At 38.1% G+C, this 19,517-nt stretch overlaps 1 protein-coding gene across 13 annotated transcripts in view; it reads right to left on the bottom strand.

Annotated features, from left to right (window-relative positions):
• Positions 1 to 10,588: 10,588 nt before the first annotated feature.
• The window catches only part of utrn (utrophin), a 173,086-nt gene continuing 164,157 nt past the window's right edge, over positions 10,589 to 19,517 (bottom strand). For 12 of the 13 annotated variants that reach the window (XM_055021426.1, XM_055021437.1, XM_055021424.1 and 9 more), the window contains 5 exons: positions 19,280 to 19,517; positions 16,370 to 16,445; positions 16,071 to 16,154; positions 14,134 to 14,159; positions 10,589 to 11,758 (listed from right to left, as the gene is read on the bottom strand). In XM_055021426.1, coding sequence (XP_054877401.1) covers positions 11,750 to 11,758; positions 14,134 to 14,159; positions 16,071 to 16,154; positions 16,370 to 16,445; positions 19,280 to 19,517 — 433 coding nt within the window. In that variant the 3' untranslated portion in view covers positions 10,589 to 11,749. The remainder of the gene's footprint in view (positions 11,759 to 14,133; positions 14,160 to 16,070; positions 16,155 to 16,369; positions 16,446 to 19,279) is intronic. The other variant, XM_055021431.1, reaches the window with a different exon arrangement.

Genomic DNA, 19,517 nt, shown 5'->3' on the forward strand with positions numbered 1-19,517 from the left:
TTTATTTTTAGTGTTGGAGACAGATAATCCTGTACATGGGGAAGGGATTAGCCTCAATCAATAGTGACCCGGCCCACACCCTGTGCATGTCATGGCGGCAATGAGCTTCCTGTGTGTAACTGATGAGTTTTAGCCTTAAAGTAATACGGGAGATACTGGTATTCAGGGCAAGATGATAGAACCGTGGGATATTATGTAACAAATTGATTAGTTACAGTGCTTAACCCATTTTCAGCCTTTACATTTAAATTTCACTTTTCTTTTTTTTCACATATTTCTAGATTTGTGTGCACTCAGGCAAATTTTGCTTGTTGGTCCGCTTTAATCGATCAGTAGCTCAATTGTCTGGAAAGTTCAGTTTTTTGGGGGAGGTTGTGACCAGGCAGTCAAACTCTAATGTGGACCAAAAAAATGAACTGTGGTCCACCTACAAACCAACGTCTCCATTCAGTTGAACTGAACACTGGTGCGGTTTGAGTGCATGTGTCTTCAGAGACTGCTCCAAAACAGAAAGGGAAATATGAAGCTTGGCATTCTGGGTTTAGAATTGCAAAAAATATTAAAACTCTGCTGTAATGTTGGTCTCCTGTTAAGTTCTTAAGTTGCAGGAAAAGTTAAACTTTTGTGTTTACCTGTACAGCTGAATAATCACATTCAGCTAAATTAATATAAATCAATATTTTATCAGACATATTTTTCAATCTGTCATTTTGAAAGTTTAACTTAAGTAAATTCTTTGGACTTTGGACCACTTTGGGTTAAGTTAGCATTGAGCTAAAATGGACTGATGAAAGAGATGCCCAGATCAGAGATCAGAATAATTTTGAAAGCATGTCATTATGTTGTATTAGATTGCAAGAAAAACAAACAAACAAACAAAAAATAACAAAAAGGAATTGGATCATTGAATTCATTTTGGATAATTTTAAAAGCTTCCCAAATTCAAAATTAGATCAGACATAAAAACAGCTATTAATCACAATACCAAAGGGTGTAAACTGTGGATGAAAGTTCAGATCTGAGTTGCATTTGTGTGCTACAATATTTATAGTAACTATCAGTTCTTCAGCTATATCTGCCATCCCAGTTCAAACCCTGGAGGTGACCAGAGCTTTCCTGCAACTTTTGGTGAGCTTTAGTTTCTCATTCAATTTCAAATGAATGTCATATGTGTGATTTGAAAGTCAGATAAGAAAGCCAGAAGCTTTGGGCTTTTCCAGGCATAGATATTGAAGGTTTCAAATGCATGACATTTAGAAGAAACAGCTTTGCCTAAAAATACACAATTGCACATATAGAAAATAGGATCCAGACTTTTCTCTTTCTTGCTCGCTTTCTGCCTCTGACTCTCTGTCACATTGTCTCAGGCTCATGAATAATCATTGTTCCCTTCCTGCTGTGCAATTAGTGTTTCTTCCACAGACCATAATAACCAACAATTGACCTTTAATCGACAATGCTTGTTGGAGCGTGCACTCTACATGTCCATTAGTTTCAAGTCAGAGCCCAGATGGATATTAGGAGTTTGAATCCACCAAATATTAGTCATGATCCAAAAATACACACAGTGTAGCCTTCTGGATAGATGATTAACCTTTACGCTCATTTAAACTTTGATTCGTTTCTTTATTACTTAATGAAATTTAATTACAAAGCTCTAATTAATTAAAAAAAAATTTGCGTGTACTGAGACTATATGTTTAAACTTCCTCCTGAAGTGCAAATTTACTCCAGCTGCAGGTATTTTTTTCATCTCCAGGGATTTATCCTAAAATATCTTTCCACACTGTTTGAAATTACCGCTGTCTGTCAAAACATAGAGTAATAATTATGTAAGATTGTCTGCTTAATTTGAGAATACTGAACCACAGAGAGTTTAGCAACAGCAGTGATACAAATGCAAACAAAATACAGAGATAAATGTAAAAAAAAACATCCCAGAGCTGCACCCTCGTGCTACATATGAATGGATAAATAGTTTTTTTGTCATTAAAACATTTGGTCAGAAAAGCTAGTTGAAAGTGTCTCTGCGTTTGAAGCAGAATGAAGACAAATCAAACTAATACTGAAAATTTTGTTGTTTATCATGATCAAGAAGATTATCTTGGAGCAGATCGAGGAATGCCATAATCTGGGATGGCATTCCCAGATCACGGCATGTTAAATGGGTCTTCAGACATCTACAGAGGCAAACAGGACGTTTCACAGAGCAGGTGTTGTTTTTACATATTAATGAAGACAGAACCAAAGTTGGAACTTGCAAATCTCTAGGAGCAAAACTTGTGAACTCTCACCTCGACCGTTTTCTCTCCCACATCTGCCAGCTCTCATATCAGTGCTCCCACAGGGGGGCTGTAAGATCATTAACGTCAAGCCTCGTTGGTGAGTGTTGGACAGTAACAATCCTTTTGCCATGTTTAGTTGTTCTTCTTTTACTCTGTACCTTATCAGCAGAAATATTTGCCAACCTTGGCAACTGCTCTTTGGGTGAAACCAAGCTTCTGTTGTTTACTCGCTGATTTGGGAACAACAGGGTGCCGTGCTGTGTCAGCCCAAACCTGCTTGCTTTATAGGATAACCTTCTTTCTGGTGGAAGTCTGTGTTGCACAAAAAAGCCTGATTATGCTCCGGTTCTTATTCCAGCTACAACAACGGAAATGGGTTAGAAGGAAGAAAAAAAAGGGCCTTAAGGAGGATTGGTTTCAGGTCAATGAAAGTAGAGACAGGAGGCCAAAGGCACAGTGGGGCACCAACTCTGGCTAAACATAAATTCAATAATAAAAAAAAATATATAAAAAAATATGTGTGAAGAGGGAACACGGAGGTAGCTGAAGATTTTATTTGGAACTCTATCAACATTTTTTTGGTTGCACAGGAAAATGAAGTATTGGAGCAGTTTTGCTTTAAACAAAATCATTTGTCCTAGTTCCTTTGAAGTGCAAATGTGCCGAGAACTACTTCTAATCCACATCTGGTTGAGCTTACAGAACTGAACAACCTGCACTATTTTGGTCCTAAAATACTTTTTGTGACGTTGATAAAAGATGCTACATTTCCCTAAACACAGATAATATTTCACAAAAAGCCAAATAAACTGTGGAGGATTGAGATAATAATAAGAACAGCAACAACAATAATAATAATAGCTATTATTATTATTACAAAGTTAAAAAGTTTCTGTTAATAAAAAGCACTTTCACATGAATAGTAAAATTTAGGTAAAAGTGAATTTACATGAATTCACTTTCATGTATTTTATGAAAGAAAGGGCTTTCTTTCGTGAATTTATATCAATTTATTTTTCTAATAACCAGATGCAAAATATTCCTTCCACTTGTTCAAGAGCTGGCAGAAATTCACACAGACTGAAGTTTGCAGACTATGCAAATGTGTTCTCTGTACTATTTAAAACTGTAAACACTTCCAGCAAATAAGCACTACAGTGCATCCAGGATGTATAAAATGACATTTTCCCAACAGCAAAATTCAGACGAGTCGATATCTGAAAGGAAAGAGAGCAAAAGTCATGTTAGTGGATGCAGGTTTGTGAGAAACAACTTGACACCAGTGAGCCGTGACTAACGTTAACACCAGAGCACCTCTGCCCTCTCAGAGGTCAATGTTATGATGAATTATTCCTACAAACTCGCTATCTGCCAGTTTACACAGTATCAGCCAGCATACAAATTGATTTTTAATGACTAGGTTGAAATACGTGTGCTGGTGTATCTCAAGTTGTAAACACAGAAGTCCAAGCATGAAGCTGAAACACAAAAATATTTGGTATTTAGTTGTATTTTAGCTTGTTTTAGTCTGTATTGCGTGTTTTAGCTGTGTCCTTTCTCCGACCCAGATGATTAAAACGGCAGGACCTGCAGGAGCCAACTAATGAAGGTGATTTGAACCAGAGAAACATCTGAAACACGCAGGACACAGAGCCTTAAATAGACATCCCTGTTTTATATGATTCCTGGGTTCAACACATCTGAATCAAACAGATGAATGCATTCTAACAAGCTCTTGCGCAACCTGAAGACATGATGAGGAAAGAATTTGGCCATTGGAGCAGGTGTGGTCACCTTTGCAGGTTGCTACATGAAATAAAAGTTGCCTTGGAAAAGGGAGAAAATAATTCACATGCAGGAACAAAGAGAAGAAAGTAAACAAATGAAGGCCATTCAGAAAATCAAGAGAATCTGCGCTTTAGAATCAAGACAGGAGAAAGGGTTTTTAAAATAGATTCAATCAGGAGAGATGACTGAGATCCTTTTCTAAATTTCACTCCGCCTCATTTGCACAAAGTTCCTTACAGACTATTTGTAGACATCCTGAATGAGAAAAGACTAGGAATTCACTTATAAACTAATTACACGTTCAGATTTAGAATGGCTGAATCAGAAGTGGCTCCAACCGGCTGTCATCTTGACAATTTGGCGTTCCCATATTGTAGGATAATTGCTAGACTCCCTTGTTCTCTTCAAAGCATGTTAGCCCCTTTTACAAAATTATTCCCTGACACCTTTTGGGGATCCTGGAGTTGTTATCGGCTCATCTGACACTTGGCAACTCCCTCTACCCACATCAGCCTGTCTGCAGAATCTGACGCGCTCTTTAAAGGCCCGTCTGTGGGCTGGGTTTTGATCGTCATTTGTCAGAAGAAATATGCCCTCCCCCCAACTCAGAAACTGTTTTTAGATAATTAAAGGAATACATTTGAAAGCAAAAACTGCAGGCTGAGAGTAACAAAGACAGATTTCTTCAGTAAAGAAGTCTTATCTCCATTACACTTTTAGAGATTAACATACATCAGTGATAAAACATGGACAGCCTTTTTCCTACTGTTTAAAGACTCAAATGAAAGTTGTAATTAGGGTTTTGTTCTGTTATTATTATTCAGAGCACCTATCCTAGCATGACATAACTTCCTATGAGGTTTAGTGGAATCAAGGTGTGATGTGTCAACGTATTATCTTGCCTGGCTTCAATATTCTCTTCTATGCTTGCGGTTATCCTCACTAAACTTCTCTGTGGCATGAATTTTAGATTGCTCATGAGTGAAAAACTCAACTAGGAATCTCCAAATGAACGCAATTGAATCTGCCATCAGTCATGCATTGTGATATATTTGTGTCCCAGAAAAGCACTTTAAAGAAAGCCGGATTTATGAGAGCATAAGTACAAAATATTAATATGATTTATGTAGTTTTTCTAGCTTCTTGTTTGAGCTAGCTGTGCTACTGCACTAACATACACTTGCACATAAACAGGAACAAGTGGAGATTCATTTTCAGCTGCCATTTTTTATGTGTCCTCTTCTTCATGAACACTCTTGCTAATAATATTCCCACTAGCATCTCTGCTCATGAATAAAGTTTCTGTCGTTGCCCAGCATGGCTCCCAGCTCTGGCAGCTCCTTACTTCCTATGCTGATAATACCAGCTATAACATCTTTGTTCATGGTTAATTGCATTCTCATCAACATGTCGGTGATGTGACGATGGGCTCCGTGAGCCAAAATCACCACCAGCAAGTTTTAAATATTTTAGTTTGTTTCTCTTTTGCAGTCTGAGTTTTGTGATCAGCAACGCAGCGGAAAAACATCAAACCCTACCTGTCAGCCTCAGAGGCATGATTAGCATAAGAGTGGACTGGAAAAAAACGCCATCAGGGAGAATTTGTCCCTGCTGTGTGCATTGTCTATTCTTTTCTTTATAGAAAGCAAGACCCCTGTTCAAAAATGTCTTAAATTTGATAAGAAACCTTTTGCATGACCAGAACAAACATCCATTCTGCCTCCGGTTTACTTTGTTTATTACTGGTGTAATTGGCTTTCAACTGGTTTGGTTGCAGCTCAGCTCATATAGCCATAAGCAAAAAGAAGTCAAAGACCAGCAGGGAGCTAATGGCTCATGCTGTAAGAAACAAAAAAACGATGCCGATACACTGACTAATCCCATCTACACCTCCCATTTTAGACCAACCAGTTTTGATCAGTCTTGCCTCATTAGTCCCCGGCTTAGACGGCACTTCATGAATGAGTCGCCACATAAAAGGAGCTGGAACATTAGGTAGTCATGGAAGGATTTCAGCATAAATTAGATTTCTGGACAGAAAAAACATAAAATAGAAAAATCATACAAACTTTTGAGAACACAACCTGAAGTTGTTGCTATTGGTGCGGATCTATAAACCGAGGTGCCATGCTGATGGAATAATTCAAAAGAAAAATGAGCCGAAACAAACTTTAGAGAGACAAAACATATTCTGGGAGGATAGAAAAACGTTACAGCTTCACAGATACGACGAAGTACACAGTGCTTTCAAACAAGATTTGTCCACCACAGGTTTCTTCCATTTTTGCTTTCTTGTCATCCTTAAAGGTGAGAATCTTTATAATTTATTCATTTATTTCAGAAACGCAAAAAACAAGAGAAACAAACAAGTAATAAATAAACAAACAGAAAATAAAACAGAATAAATAGCCAAACAACTACAAAAAAGTCATGTCAACATAAAATGTCCTAAAGGGAGAAGGAATATTAAACTGTAGACAGTATGATAAAAATTGCAAAAAGTGAGCAAATGATTTGTGAAAATGCCTGGTGATGCCGACAGTCCTTCATTCTCTGTGGGTATCATTCACAAAGAAAATCAAAGATAACCTGAATAAATAAAAATTGTGGTTTTCCAATATTGCAATTTATTTAGAAACAAAAGACGATTAAGAAGAAAAACATATTCAAAACCAATTTTGACTCATCTGACAACAGAATAAAACAAAAAAGAAGGAAGTCTGTTAGAAGTCAGATACATCTCTCTACCTCTAGAAGTTTTAAATATTGATCTATTCTCTTTCCTGTTTCTAAAGCCCACAAAGGGAAACTGATGATTCAGTAATCAGCCCAAATATTCCAAAATGCGTCCAATGTGCATCCAGTTAGCTACTTAATGTTAATTGTCAAAGGGAGAGCTAATGGGCAGCCAGTGCTAGCTGCCCATGTGCATCAGCATATCTGAAGTGCACTGGGGACAATAAACTTCAGCAGATAAGCACAGCAAAGGAACTGTTAAAGCTGGGAGATTCATTAGGAGATGAGCTGAACTCAAGTTTGCAAAAGCTGGAGCATTTACATAAAGAACCTCGGCGTCAGCATAACAGATATTCAGCTGCTGATGTAAGATTAATATTAATTATCTGTATCTGTGGCCATATATGCTGCCTGGATCTCTCAGGCCTGTATCGTATCTCCCACAGGTCCTGCAGAGCACTGTCCCGCCTTAACATCTGTTACGGATCCCTGCCTTGTGCCAGGGGCACACAGACATCCACACCGTCAGCACCAGGTCTGTCGCCGCCTGCCAAGCGTCTGATCAAAGAGGACAGCTGTCGAGCGGATCTGCATGCCAGCCAGTGCTGCTGTATGAATGAGAAACAGGGATGTGGAGTGGAGAGGATAAAAATGTAAGCTTCCTCCACCATCAACAGCACTGTTCATTCCAGAAAAATGGCTTTGTTACTTGGTGGATGGTTGAGGCCAAACTTCAAAAGTATGGCTTTTTTTTTCTGATCAGTAAAGAGGATGTAGAAACCAAGTCTAATAGAGGAGAGTTTTAAAACTTTTTCAGCATCTTTAATGGTCAGGTCAAAATCTCAAAGCACACTTAAAGAGCAGTCCACAGTAATTGGACTTTGTATAGATGTGCACAAAAGCTGTAAAAGAGGTTGTTACAGAGACGGGAACAATGAGCCGTAGTGATTAGTCCTTGTTTTTTAACCATTTTCCTTTCACCTATGGCTGCATAAATTGTGTTATGGGTGAGATATCTGCAGGTCTAGAGCAGCTTGGCTTGGGAGAACACAATACCCCGCTCTCAAAAAAAGATGACTTCCACCCACTGTTCCCTGAAGAAATGTTTTGGAAAATTTTGCTCTACAACACAGATGTGTGTAAAAGATACTGAAGTTAGTTTTTGAGTTTGCACCAGTTGTGTTCTTTATTATCCGATGGAGATAAGTTAAACGTTCGATTAGCAGCTTCTTTCCTGTAGACATTTTGTATTCAACTTGTGAAGATTACCACACATTCATCGCTGTCTTCTCTTGTCTTTTTCATTTCAAAGAGTCTAAAATAAACATATTTTTAAGGACAAGCTCTTAAAAATATGTTTGTAACTCCCAGTAAAAAAAATTCTGGGAGTAAAACCGGACAAAAGAAAACTCTGTGGCTCTGTATGAAAGCGTTGCTTCTTTGTGTGGGCCTGTGAAGGACTGCTAACCTCTTCAGGATGTGACCCGCCTCCTGCCTGTGATTGATGGAAACGCCTCCTGCTTCCCTGGCGACCCTGAAAAGAACTGAACAGGTTTCGATGAATGGATGGATGTAAATGCCGATTCAAGGATTCTTGAATATATGAACACACAGCTGAGCTTCCTGCGAGGTAAGGTTAGCCGTTCCCTTGTCATTGTATATTTTTCTTTATCAAATCTCGACTGTATCAACCAGAGCAAAGATACAAGACATTCACCGGAACTTGAGTGCGAGTTCACAGAATTAGAGATGAGCTGGATTAAAGTATTGTGTTCATCCTTTAATGCAATCTGGTCCTTTGTTTTAAAGGACCAGATTGCTATGTGACCCTGACTGACTTCTGACTCCGTATTATCTTCTCATTAATATTAATACGAGTACAGCTCTAATTAATATGTCATCTGACAGTGAGATAAATACCTACCCTCCCTTGAGTACTGTGCTTTGCAACTTTCAAACTTATTTTGCTCTGCATACATGTAGATTTTTGCAGCGTACCACAGAGCTGGAAGAGAAAGAGTAATTAAAGCACCTCAGGGAGACCTGAGGATATGAGCACTTTGTCTGTCCGGGTACATACAGTTTCCCCAGATCCAATTAGGGTGCATTACCACATGGCTACTTCTGAATTATTAAAACACGTTACCGAATTATTGGACCATAGTGGAAACTAGGGCACTAAAGGAATATGAAATACTTTTATTACTTTTTTCACCCAATGATGCTGCAGGAATTCATTGACAGAGCAGAAATCACTGCGTCTTCTGAGGGATAGATAAGATGGGGTTGTATAACCTGAAAGACACAAAACGCTACACCAAGGAACAAGCGTTTAGACAAGGTCAAAGCCTATTTGAATTTGTGAAACAATTGCAGCCTTTTACCTTGCAGAAAGTTTTCCGTGGAGGTATAATTTGGTCTGACAGATTGCTTACAGAGGCTGATTTTACTGTGTAATACAAGAGGCAAGGTCAGATTTTGATTTACAGCGATTGGCGGGAGGCACCACACCTAAACAGACTGGAGGCGAAAAGAAATCATGCAAAAATTTAAAAAGGTAGAGAACAAGTCTGCATTGGATTTTAGAGAGGTTATTTCTATGCAGGGCTCTGTGGAGTCAACTGTAGTCAGCATCTTACCTGCAGCAGAAAGCTCTCTTGATTAGCTGTTCATTAGAACTTAACATGCTCTAAACTTAAGATATTTTGAGAAACACAATATCTGTTTTCATAATATGCTTTGTTTCTACGCATTCTTCATGTCAAAACGGTACTTTCCAAGCCTGAATTCCATGACTTCTGTAGGTATTAGCAAACCTCTTAAAGCATAAATGCAAAAATTCTAAGTGTTCAGTATAAAACAATAAAGCTTTAAATATTGAACCGGTAAAAGCTGCTGCCAACAAAGCCACTATCTATAAGAACACTCAGAACATTAGTAAAATAAATTAAATACATGTGTAAGAATAGTTATAGGAACGAAAATAAGAAAGAAAAAGATCTAATCTCATTCTGACTAAAACCAATGCCCAGAAGACTTACTGCTAAAATCAGGGACAAAAATCAAGACTCTTCAATTCTGTGCTTTCTAAAAACAGAACTGAGACGCAGAAGGTGCAAAGAAAATAGTAGAGAACTAAAAATAGTAAAAGAACTGCAGGATCCCACATAACAATACAGCAATATCTCAAGAGGAACATTGATAGATGGAAGAATCATTCAGACATTGGGTTTGGGAATAAAGTCTGGAAAACTAGCATTTTTCTGAACTCTTCAAACTCACTGCTGGAAAATATCCACACATTTCCTATCTATGTAGGAAATCTCACTGCCCAATCCAGCACTGCTGCAGCTTGGAGGCAACAACTTGCTGACAAACAGTGAAGAGTGTGTAGTGGATGGGGAAGGACAGCTGAAATCACCTCTGAACCACAGCCAGACCGACTCAAATGGTACAAGGTGAAAAGGCTAATTATTCTTTCATCACTCATTCTGAATGATTCATTTTCTCAGGTGCAGCTCAGCAGGCTCTCTACAAACATGTAATAATGATGGACCCCTCTCCCGGCGTGGTCAATTCCCTTGATAAATACTAATGACTCCAGCTGGATGGCTTCTGTGAAGATGCTAGTAATGAGACAAATATCCCAAAAACCTAATTTATTCAGCAAAGCTTATTTAGTTTCATATTTACAATATTAATCAACGAGTAGACGGCTAACATAAAAGGCAAAAAAAAAAAAAAAAAAAAAGGAGAAAAAGAACCACACAGAAGAGGGGTATTTATTATAAAAATTTTATTTAGAATAAAACAATGTAGCCATATTACATGTAGTGTTGTCGATCTATTTTACATACCTCAGGAGAAGCGACACAGTTCTGCCATGATAAGATTCATCATGATTATAATCGTTAAAAATCATCACTAAACACCAGTTGACAGCTGGAGGTGGTTATAGTAGTGTTGGTCAGTCTCACAAGTTTTACAGAACGGCATAGATCACAACGACATGACGCAGTGAGGAAAACCCAACAACACATGAAGGATGATGCTCATCATGGGGACTAGCTTCTGCAAGCCACACACACCCACAGTTTACTTTTTATTTATTTATTTTCATTTATAACTTGGTTACTCCTCATCGCAGTGTACACCAATACAGTAAGCTAAAGCTTAGAAAGCTAAACCAGGTTGTCCATGTTTGAAAATGATCACAACTGCTTTCGACAACCACAAAAACAAAACTGTGTCTACGAGTCTGAGGTAGCAAGGCAGTCATGGCTTTACTCTGATTTATTAACATATATCTCCAAAACAAAGTCTATTCTACATAATGGTGACGGGCCTCTTACAAACCAAGATTAAAATCTATATTTTCTTTCCATCTTTATGCACAATCCCAGAATAATTCAAGAGCAGCTCCACACTTGGAATGACAAACTCTTATAGGCACAGAAAGGGTAGAGTTGAGACAAAGTCTGCCGGCATTTTAAGCGCTTTTAAAGGGGAACTTGACATCAAACATGCTACAGGACAGATTTTAAAAGTGACTTTACAATTTCTGAATGATCCTGTCAGCCACCAAGTGTCTTCTTTAATCGTTCCCACACCCTTAAATGCTACTTTCAAGGACAAATACAAAGGAGCTAAATGTTACACAGCAGTGGAATGACAAAAAAATGTAACAGTTTGATTCCCAGTGAAGGCAAAATCCGATCACAAATTCCAAACCAATCTTTTGTAAGAAACCATATTTTGCTATACAGTACATCTGGAAATCTAAAGAAAAAATAAACTGACACGAGTTTAATCAAGTTCAGGTACAATCTACAGTTGCATAGTACAAGACGTGATGGTGAAACAAGTTCAGTTGTCTGCTCCTGTGCGTCTTTGGGATTTTGGGGCAGGGAATTGTATTTGTTTGGGAATGATACTGGTCTTCACATGGCCTGAAAAATAAACAACAAATATTAATACATCATTGTGAAAAAAATAAAATTTAACATTTTAAAACCAACAGAGAGGCAGATCTTGTTACAACACTGAACGTCTTCAGAGTTCACCTGAAGATGAGTGAACCAACTAAAAGGTGTTTTGTGTTCATCTCAGAGCACTGCTACTTAGATAGCAATCTAAGTTTGAGAGCTGGAAAATGAACTTAAGTGGCTAAATCCAGTTACTGTCCATTAGGGACGCAGTAAGCTGGAGGTGGTGGGCGTGTATGAAACCACAACTGCCAGCTTAGAAACTGGACTTTAACCTATAAATGACTGGGTTGTGCACAAGCCAACAGACTCCATAACAAACTGTTCAAGGGCAAAAAGAATAAGGTTTAACAAAAGTGTGAACATGAAAAATTCATGGTGAGTGGGTGTTATATCAGTAAGACTAACCACTGAAACTGAACTGTGATTAACATAAAACACCAGACCCCAGAAGGAATAATATAATTCTTATTAAATTTGGCTCATGTGGATTAGTATTATTAAGTAACTGCTGGGATATTCAGTGGTGAGTCACCATAATACCACTAACCTGGTCTTAATGCAGTTAGATGGGGGGTGCTGGATGGATAAGGCCATGTGTACTTTGTAGCTGCAGTATCTTGTGTGTAGGGAGGTCAAATGTCACAGATTTCCAACCAGTATATGGAAATATCCACACACATTGTCTAAGTTCTAGTGTTCCAATGCAGATCAAATGAAAGATAGGGTTGGATTACATTAGAAAATAATGTGATTCTTTTATTCATTGCTTCGATTAATCTGCTCTTCTCTTTTTTTAATGGGCCATTTCTGTGTTTCAACTGTCTAAAAGTGTGTCTTGTTAACACTTGGAATAAGAGACAGTAAACATTAGATTCAAACTATAGAATCTTACAATCTGTATTGAAGCAGAAAAAATAATAATCATGATGCAATACTAAGATATTCATCAAATGTAGTTTCTGACACCAGTGGAAAAACCACAGACGGTGCTGGTTTGAGAATGTCTATTTTTATCCCGTTATAAATTGGGACTGCTGGGAGTTTATGAGTCATAAACGTGAAATGTGCTCTCACTTTTAATGCAAATGGAAGTAGCTCTCTGTTGCTGAGTGCGTGGTGCATTCCGTTGAGCAGCAGAAAAAAAAGCTGAAATATCTGAGCCTGATCAACAGGTCAAGCAAAGAATGAAAACTTTTGAAAACTGAATGAGTTAGTGGTGCAATCCGAGCGACAGAATGAATTAGATCTGCTGTTTGGTTTATTCAATAATGCTTATGTAACAAGCTTGTAACAGTGAAACATCGTATATGACTAACACATGATTATAATAATGTTTAATTAACTTTTGGATGTTCAACTGTCAGGGCTGGGTATCTTCTTGGTTATTAAACTGTAAAGAAAAGTACAAAATATTGTGCTGGAGTTTTTCCTTCCTAATAATTTTAATGCTATGCGACTATTCTGTGAATCCTACTCATTTTTATGCCAATCTTTTAACATTTGCTGGACTTTAAAGTCCAGAACTCTCAATCCATATTTATCCATACTGGAAAATACACACGCACACATATATAAATAAATGTTCAGCATGCATTCATGGAGGTTATTCTAGTGGTCACACTAGAATTATATAACCTCCAAAAGCAGCAGACTGGAAGGAAGGACAAAGGAGAGGATGGATAAAGGAGTAATAATTACAGTTCATTACATTACAGTATTTTATTTTCCATAGTTATCCAGACCTGGAATTTATCAATTCTATCTTCTTGCGGACTGTTTATAAATACTAAAAACATAAATATTTGCACAAAACTTCACAGGCAGAATGACCAAACCACCTGAACTGTTCAATGAAGAAAAGGGAACAAAGATAAAGTTTGTCCCTGTTTTCCAAAACCACCAGTAGTACCTTTATTAGAAGTTAAAAAGAAACTGTCAGAAAGTTGGGATGCTGCAGAGTTCAAGACAGGGGTGAGTAATTACAGTGTGAAGAGGTCAGTGGCAAAAGCTTTCACTGTACTTCTGTCTTAAAGCGCGCCCTGGCCTCGAACCAGGGAGAATCAGGGGGCCGACTAATGGAACTCCCCAGAGATCCATTAGTCGGCTCGTTCCCCCAAACCTTCTGATATGCAAGGAAGTGACGGCTTTGAGGAGGGAAATGCTTTTATGGCAGCACCTGTAATCACTTCTAAAATGTGCTCTGCTCCACCTTCATCCATCTTTACTAATTAGTAATACACAAGCCAGACAATAGAACAAAAACCAAAGCGCAAGCTGCTAATGGCATGCAGATTAATTTACAGCTCTGGTGTTGGGATGGAGGAAAACCGTCTCACCTGTGGTCTTGAGGAGAGGCTGGAGGCTGTGGGAGAGAAAACAAAACAGCAGTTTAACACTTTGAATTATCAGTTCATCTCGTTGCATTCGTCTAGTGGTAAATCATCAGCCCGTGGGTGCCTTCCTCGTTTTGATGCACACATCCAGCTCATTCCACGCTGCCTCGGCGCTGAGCAGGAACTGAAGCCTAATATCGCTGCAGCGCACGCGAGATTAGAATGGATTTTAACTAATGCCCTCATCTCAGTTCCAACTCCGAAAATTGAATGCCATCTAAATGTGGCGAGCTTCGATTCAATATTTGAGCGTTTTTATAATCACTCTGATTAACGTTCACAAAAGTGAATATTGTTTCAATTTGTGTAACAAGGGTTTTATTTTATTACAGCATACCAAATAGGGTATTTAAGTGATGATAAAAGATGCACTTTAAAATTAAAGGAAATAAGGTTTTATATCACTAGGATACAGAATAATAAATTAAAATATCAAAAAGATTATTTTTCAGCCTATTCATTCAAAAGGATCATAACACAGACTTCTTAAACATCAAATTTGACAATGTGCATGTAGGCAGATAATGGTGAGTTTATGATGCAATGAGGGAATAAACAGTGAAGGATCATCACAGTGGTGAGGAATGGATAGGAAATGCTGATTAATCAAGAAAATTGTGTGAAAAGGCATTTTTACAAATCTCTTCTCTTCATAGCAGAGATTTTTAAAATTGTTTTGGCATGTTTGACCTGTCTTAACTTTAAAATCAATATTATATGGAAAATAGCTGACATATTTAAAATGTCAGCTATTTTCCAAAAAATATCAGTTTATAAAAATAAACTGAGTGAGTAAATCTGGTCAAATTTGTCACTCTGATCACGGATTGAGCAGTGAATCTTTTCCAGATCAGGAAGTGAAGCTCAACAGGTCAAAGGTCGAGTGCTGCAACAAAACCACAGCTCTGGCCAACAGTGAACCAAAAAGCTGAGTGTTAATCCACGTTTCACTCAGAAAAGCCATAGAGGGTAAAGTTCAGTTGTGCATCAGCAATCATACTCAAACCCTGAAGTATTTCTTCTCAAAATCTTAAAACTTCTCTCCTCTCAAAGAGTTAAATTTCAGCTGTGGAATACACTTTCTAAAAGCAAAACTGGACAGAAGTTTAATTTTAGATCTTACTAATGGTAAAACAGACTCCAGATTTAGCAGTTACCACTGAGGTATGTGACAAGATCCTAGAGTCAAGAGAATAAGAAATTCACACCAAATCAGGTCTGTGGGAATTTAAAACTCATGTCTAGTGGATAAAATATGACAACAACATATTAGGTCAGTAGATTATATCTATTTGGAAAAAAGGAATAAATGCCTCAAAATTAAATGCTGTTGAATTTGTTTACAGGTAACTGACTTGTAGCAAAGCTATGGACCTCGGATATAACTAACTTTTCTTAAAAGATAGATTCCTGAGCACTGTTTGATGTTCAAATCTTGAACATGAACACTTGCTGAGAGCTGCAACAGCCTGACAGATTATCTGTGAAGAGCATGAGCTGATATAACCGCAGTGTGTTTGGCCAGCAGCATTTCAAAGACGGGAATTAACTTATCCATAAGATCCAGAAAATCCAATCATGTCGTAAAGAAGATTTGCTGTTCCCGATATTTATGAGACATAGTTGATCACTTATGAAAACACTAGTAAACGTTTTACTAGTCAAACAAGGTACCAGTAATTGAGAGTTATAAAAACACGGATAAATCACGAAAGAACTAACTGTTTTTAGAGAATGGCTAATTGGAGTCAGTCACAATGCGCTTAGGAAAAGAATGAAAAAACCAAACAGAGGGAGCTCTCCGACTAAAAAAAGAAGACGGTGACTTTTGACAAACATGCAGATGCTGGGGGGAGGTGGAGGAGGCCTGGGAAACTTACGACTGCATGCAGGAAAGGAGTTGTTAATCTGCTCCATTACATCTGCCAGGTCAGAGCTGCTGTTTGGGGGGGAGAGCAGCTCTTCTGCACACACAGGCACAGAGAGGCGTGTTTACAGTAACAGGATACACTTCGCTATCCTACCGCAACAATCATTTTCCTTGTCTTTCGGAGCTATGAGTGATTGTTCAATTTTCAGAGGTAGATTTTCATATTTAAGACAGACACTCAGGCGTGTGTGTGTGCGCGTGTGTGGGTGTGTGTATTAAGTGCAATACTTCAAGACTGAATTGTCTCACCTGAGTTTTCCATAAGTGGTCCTCTATCTTGCACAGTGGGGGATGATGCTCCGTTTACTCTCGAGTCCACCTCCGGCTGATAAAAGGAGGAAAAGAAAAAAGATTCAAATATCTAAACAAAACACAAACTCAAGCGTGCGCAAGTGGGGGGCACATTGAGGCTTGAATTATCTAAACATTTCTCAAAGACCCCGCTAAAAGTTTCCCACCGAGAATAAAAGCTCTGGCGTGACTCTTTCAAGGACCTCAAAGGATTTATTTTTTTTCCCGTGGGCGACAAATTCCTAAAATCCAATATAAATGATTGAAATGAAAGTTATGAAACTCTGCCAAAAGATATAGCAAATGTTATTGCGCCCACATTGAAAGAAACAGTATAAAAGTTTAACGAGTTTCCATTAATGTTGTTACATTTTTGCTCTAAGCGCACAAAGTAACTCAGACAGTAAACACAGACAAGTTGTCACAATAAGACAGACTGTGCTGACTTTTAATTGCTTTTTTAACAGGTCAATTACAGGACGAGACTCACAAAATCACCTTTAATAGAAGAATTTCATCATAAGCTATCTTAATTGCCATCACTGATAAGGATCAGTGGTGATAAATCAATGAAATAAAGAGATTGGAGGGCAACATTCCACCTATAAAGATCAAAAACTCACATTTTCTTTGGAGTTTCTGCCTGAAACTAGAAAACTTATTTCCCCCTCATCTCTAATAACCATCATCCTCTTTATTTGCTGTCGCCTCAGCGTGAGCAAAGCCGACAGCCCTGGATACAGCCACAGCGTTCACCCGTTATCTTAAGGCTCGTCTTAAAATAGCTGAGGTCAGAGGTTTGGTCGACCCTGGGGGTGTAGATTTAATGCGAGCAATCAGGCGGGCTTTCAAATTCATCCTTGAGCTTGGCATTAAACTTCTGCAGCTCATAGAACGACACACCAACATCTTGTTAGGTCTCAGGCGACTCAAATTTCAAACAATACCAGTTCATATGCAGTGAAATGATGGCTGCAATATGTTCACACTGATGCTGCATTATGTTTGTGTTTGTCTTTCAGAGACTGTGTCAGAATCACTTCACAATTTGCTGAGAAATTCAAGACTTAAAATAAATTCTTGCAGAAAAGCCAGATTTTGTCAAGTGTTTGATCTACTTCACTTGAACTGTTTTGGTTTTTCTTGCTTGTGCTTCAGTTTATTTACAACAGAGTCTTGACACACACACACACACACACACAAAAAGAGTGAAAAGCTGCCAATGCAAGCTCAACAACAGCAGAAGGGTGGCATGGTGTGCATAAAAAAATATCTTTGGCTTTTGTGACAAAACTTCCAAATCAGTAGGAAAAAAGAAATGTGGATGGTTAAAACTTGTAATTCTTTTTTTTTTTTTTTTTATTGACGGCCTGGAGTAACAAATTCTGTTCAATATTATTAGTGTTTAATTTTCACTCAGCTAATATTACTTAATGAAGTTTAGGTGGAGCTTCTTCTAGACTTTTATGCTTCAAAAGGCTCTATTTTGCTCCTTCACTCAGCAAAAATGCTCTTAATTCATATTCACGCATTTTAGAGTAAAAGTAATCGATTGATACAGGAACTGCTCAGACATTTCAAGACGCTACTAAAGTGAAACTTCTTTTGATTCAGTTTTGTACCCAACAACATTGATTCATCCACATTTCAGTCTTTTACATTTATGGATTACTGTTTCATTGTTGTAATGGGTCAAAGACTCAGTGCAATCGTCTGGACGTCGTTAGTTAACTTTTCAATCAATTTGGCAATATATAATTCTGAAAACTGAATTTGACTGCAGCAAATTAAAATTAGGATTGAAGTGAACTCCATGCAATTGGATCTGAATATGATGAAGTGGTTGGATTATATTGGAATGAGCTGGACTAATATAATTTTGAATTTATAGCAATCCATATAACAGAATATCAATTGCAAGTGCCTTGAAATAGGATTTGCTATGAATCATCCTTCACATTCACTGGACACTTTATTAGGTACAGCTTGCTAGTATGGGATCCACATAGACTTTTAGAACTGCCTTAATTCCAAATAAGAGACATTCAACAAGGTTTTGGAAACATTCCTCAGAAATTGTGGTCCTGATTGAGCAACCTGCACCTTATCATAGACTGCCACCATGTTTCTGGCTTTGCACCAATCAGAAAGTCTGTTTTCTCAATTGGGATTTTTTTTTTTTTTTTGCTTTGCACAAGCAATCTAACCTCCATGAGCTATTAGGTCAGCAGACCCCCAAAAATCTGTAGGGTATTGATGGAAAGATGAGGGAATCAATGGTGGAGGCAGGAAGGCAGCGATATGATTTAGGTCTAATGTATCAGCTTGTTGTTAGTTTTTATGAACAGGTCAAAAATAAAAAGATTCAGCGAGGAAGTGTAAAATTAACTACAAGTTTGGATTTTTAAATTATTAGATGCTGCTGTTTTATTTAAGTTTTTGCTTCCTCTAATAAATGTATGTGTTGTTCTAAGATGCTCCTATCAGCTGGTGTTTGTGTGAACAGTGATTACTGTCCTGCTGCTCTTCCAGAAAAAGTCTAATAAATTAATAGTAAATACAGCTAACAGGAAAAAATAATCTTTTAATTATATTTTTACTTTTGCCTATGTGGGGTTTCTTTAAGACTGTGATCTTCAACAAATGTTGCATTGTGAGATGAAATAAGATTCTTTTCGAATCTAAAAAGCATATGATACTTGTAAAGCTAAGTAATACACCATATGTGTCTGAATACACAGATTCACGCATTTTGAGCTGCAGAAAGAAGTCAGGAGAATACAAATGTCATACATAGCTTTTCTCCTGACATGTAACTTTTGAATTTTGGTGACAAATATTTCAAAGGAGTTGAAAGACTTCAGCAACCTGGTGCAGTAGCTGTCGTAGGCGGTGGAGCTGCGACTCCAGCTGCTTGTTGTGTTCCTCCAGGATGTGCATGCGCGCCTCCAGCCGGCCTTTGTGTTGTCGCAGCAGCTTGGCTTCAGCCAGAAGATCAGCCTCGTCAGGATGAGTGGACTGGCCCTCTGACTCCCAGGGCGTTCCAGCTGAGGCGCCTCGTTGGCCATGCTGTTCTTTTAGCTGTTCGTACTCCCTCTGCAGTGTC

This window comes from Poeciliopsis prolifica, unplaced genomic scaffold (genome assembly GCF_027474105.1).
Source record: "Poeciliopsis prolifica strain line A6 unplaced genomic scaffold, Auburn_PproV2 SCAFFOLD076, whole genome shotgun sequence".
In the NCBI taxonomy this organism is placed as follows: domain Eukaryota; kingdom Metazoa; phylum Chordata; class Actinopteri; order Cyprinodontiformes; family Poeciliidae; genus Poeciliopsis; species Poeciliopsis prolifica.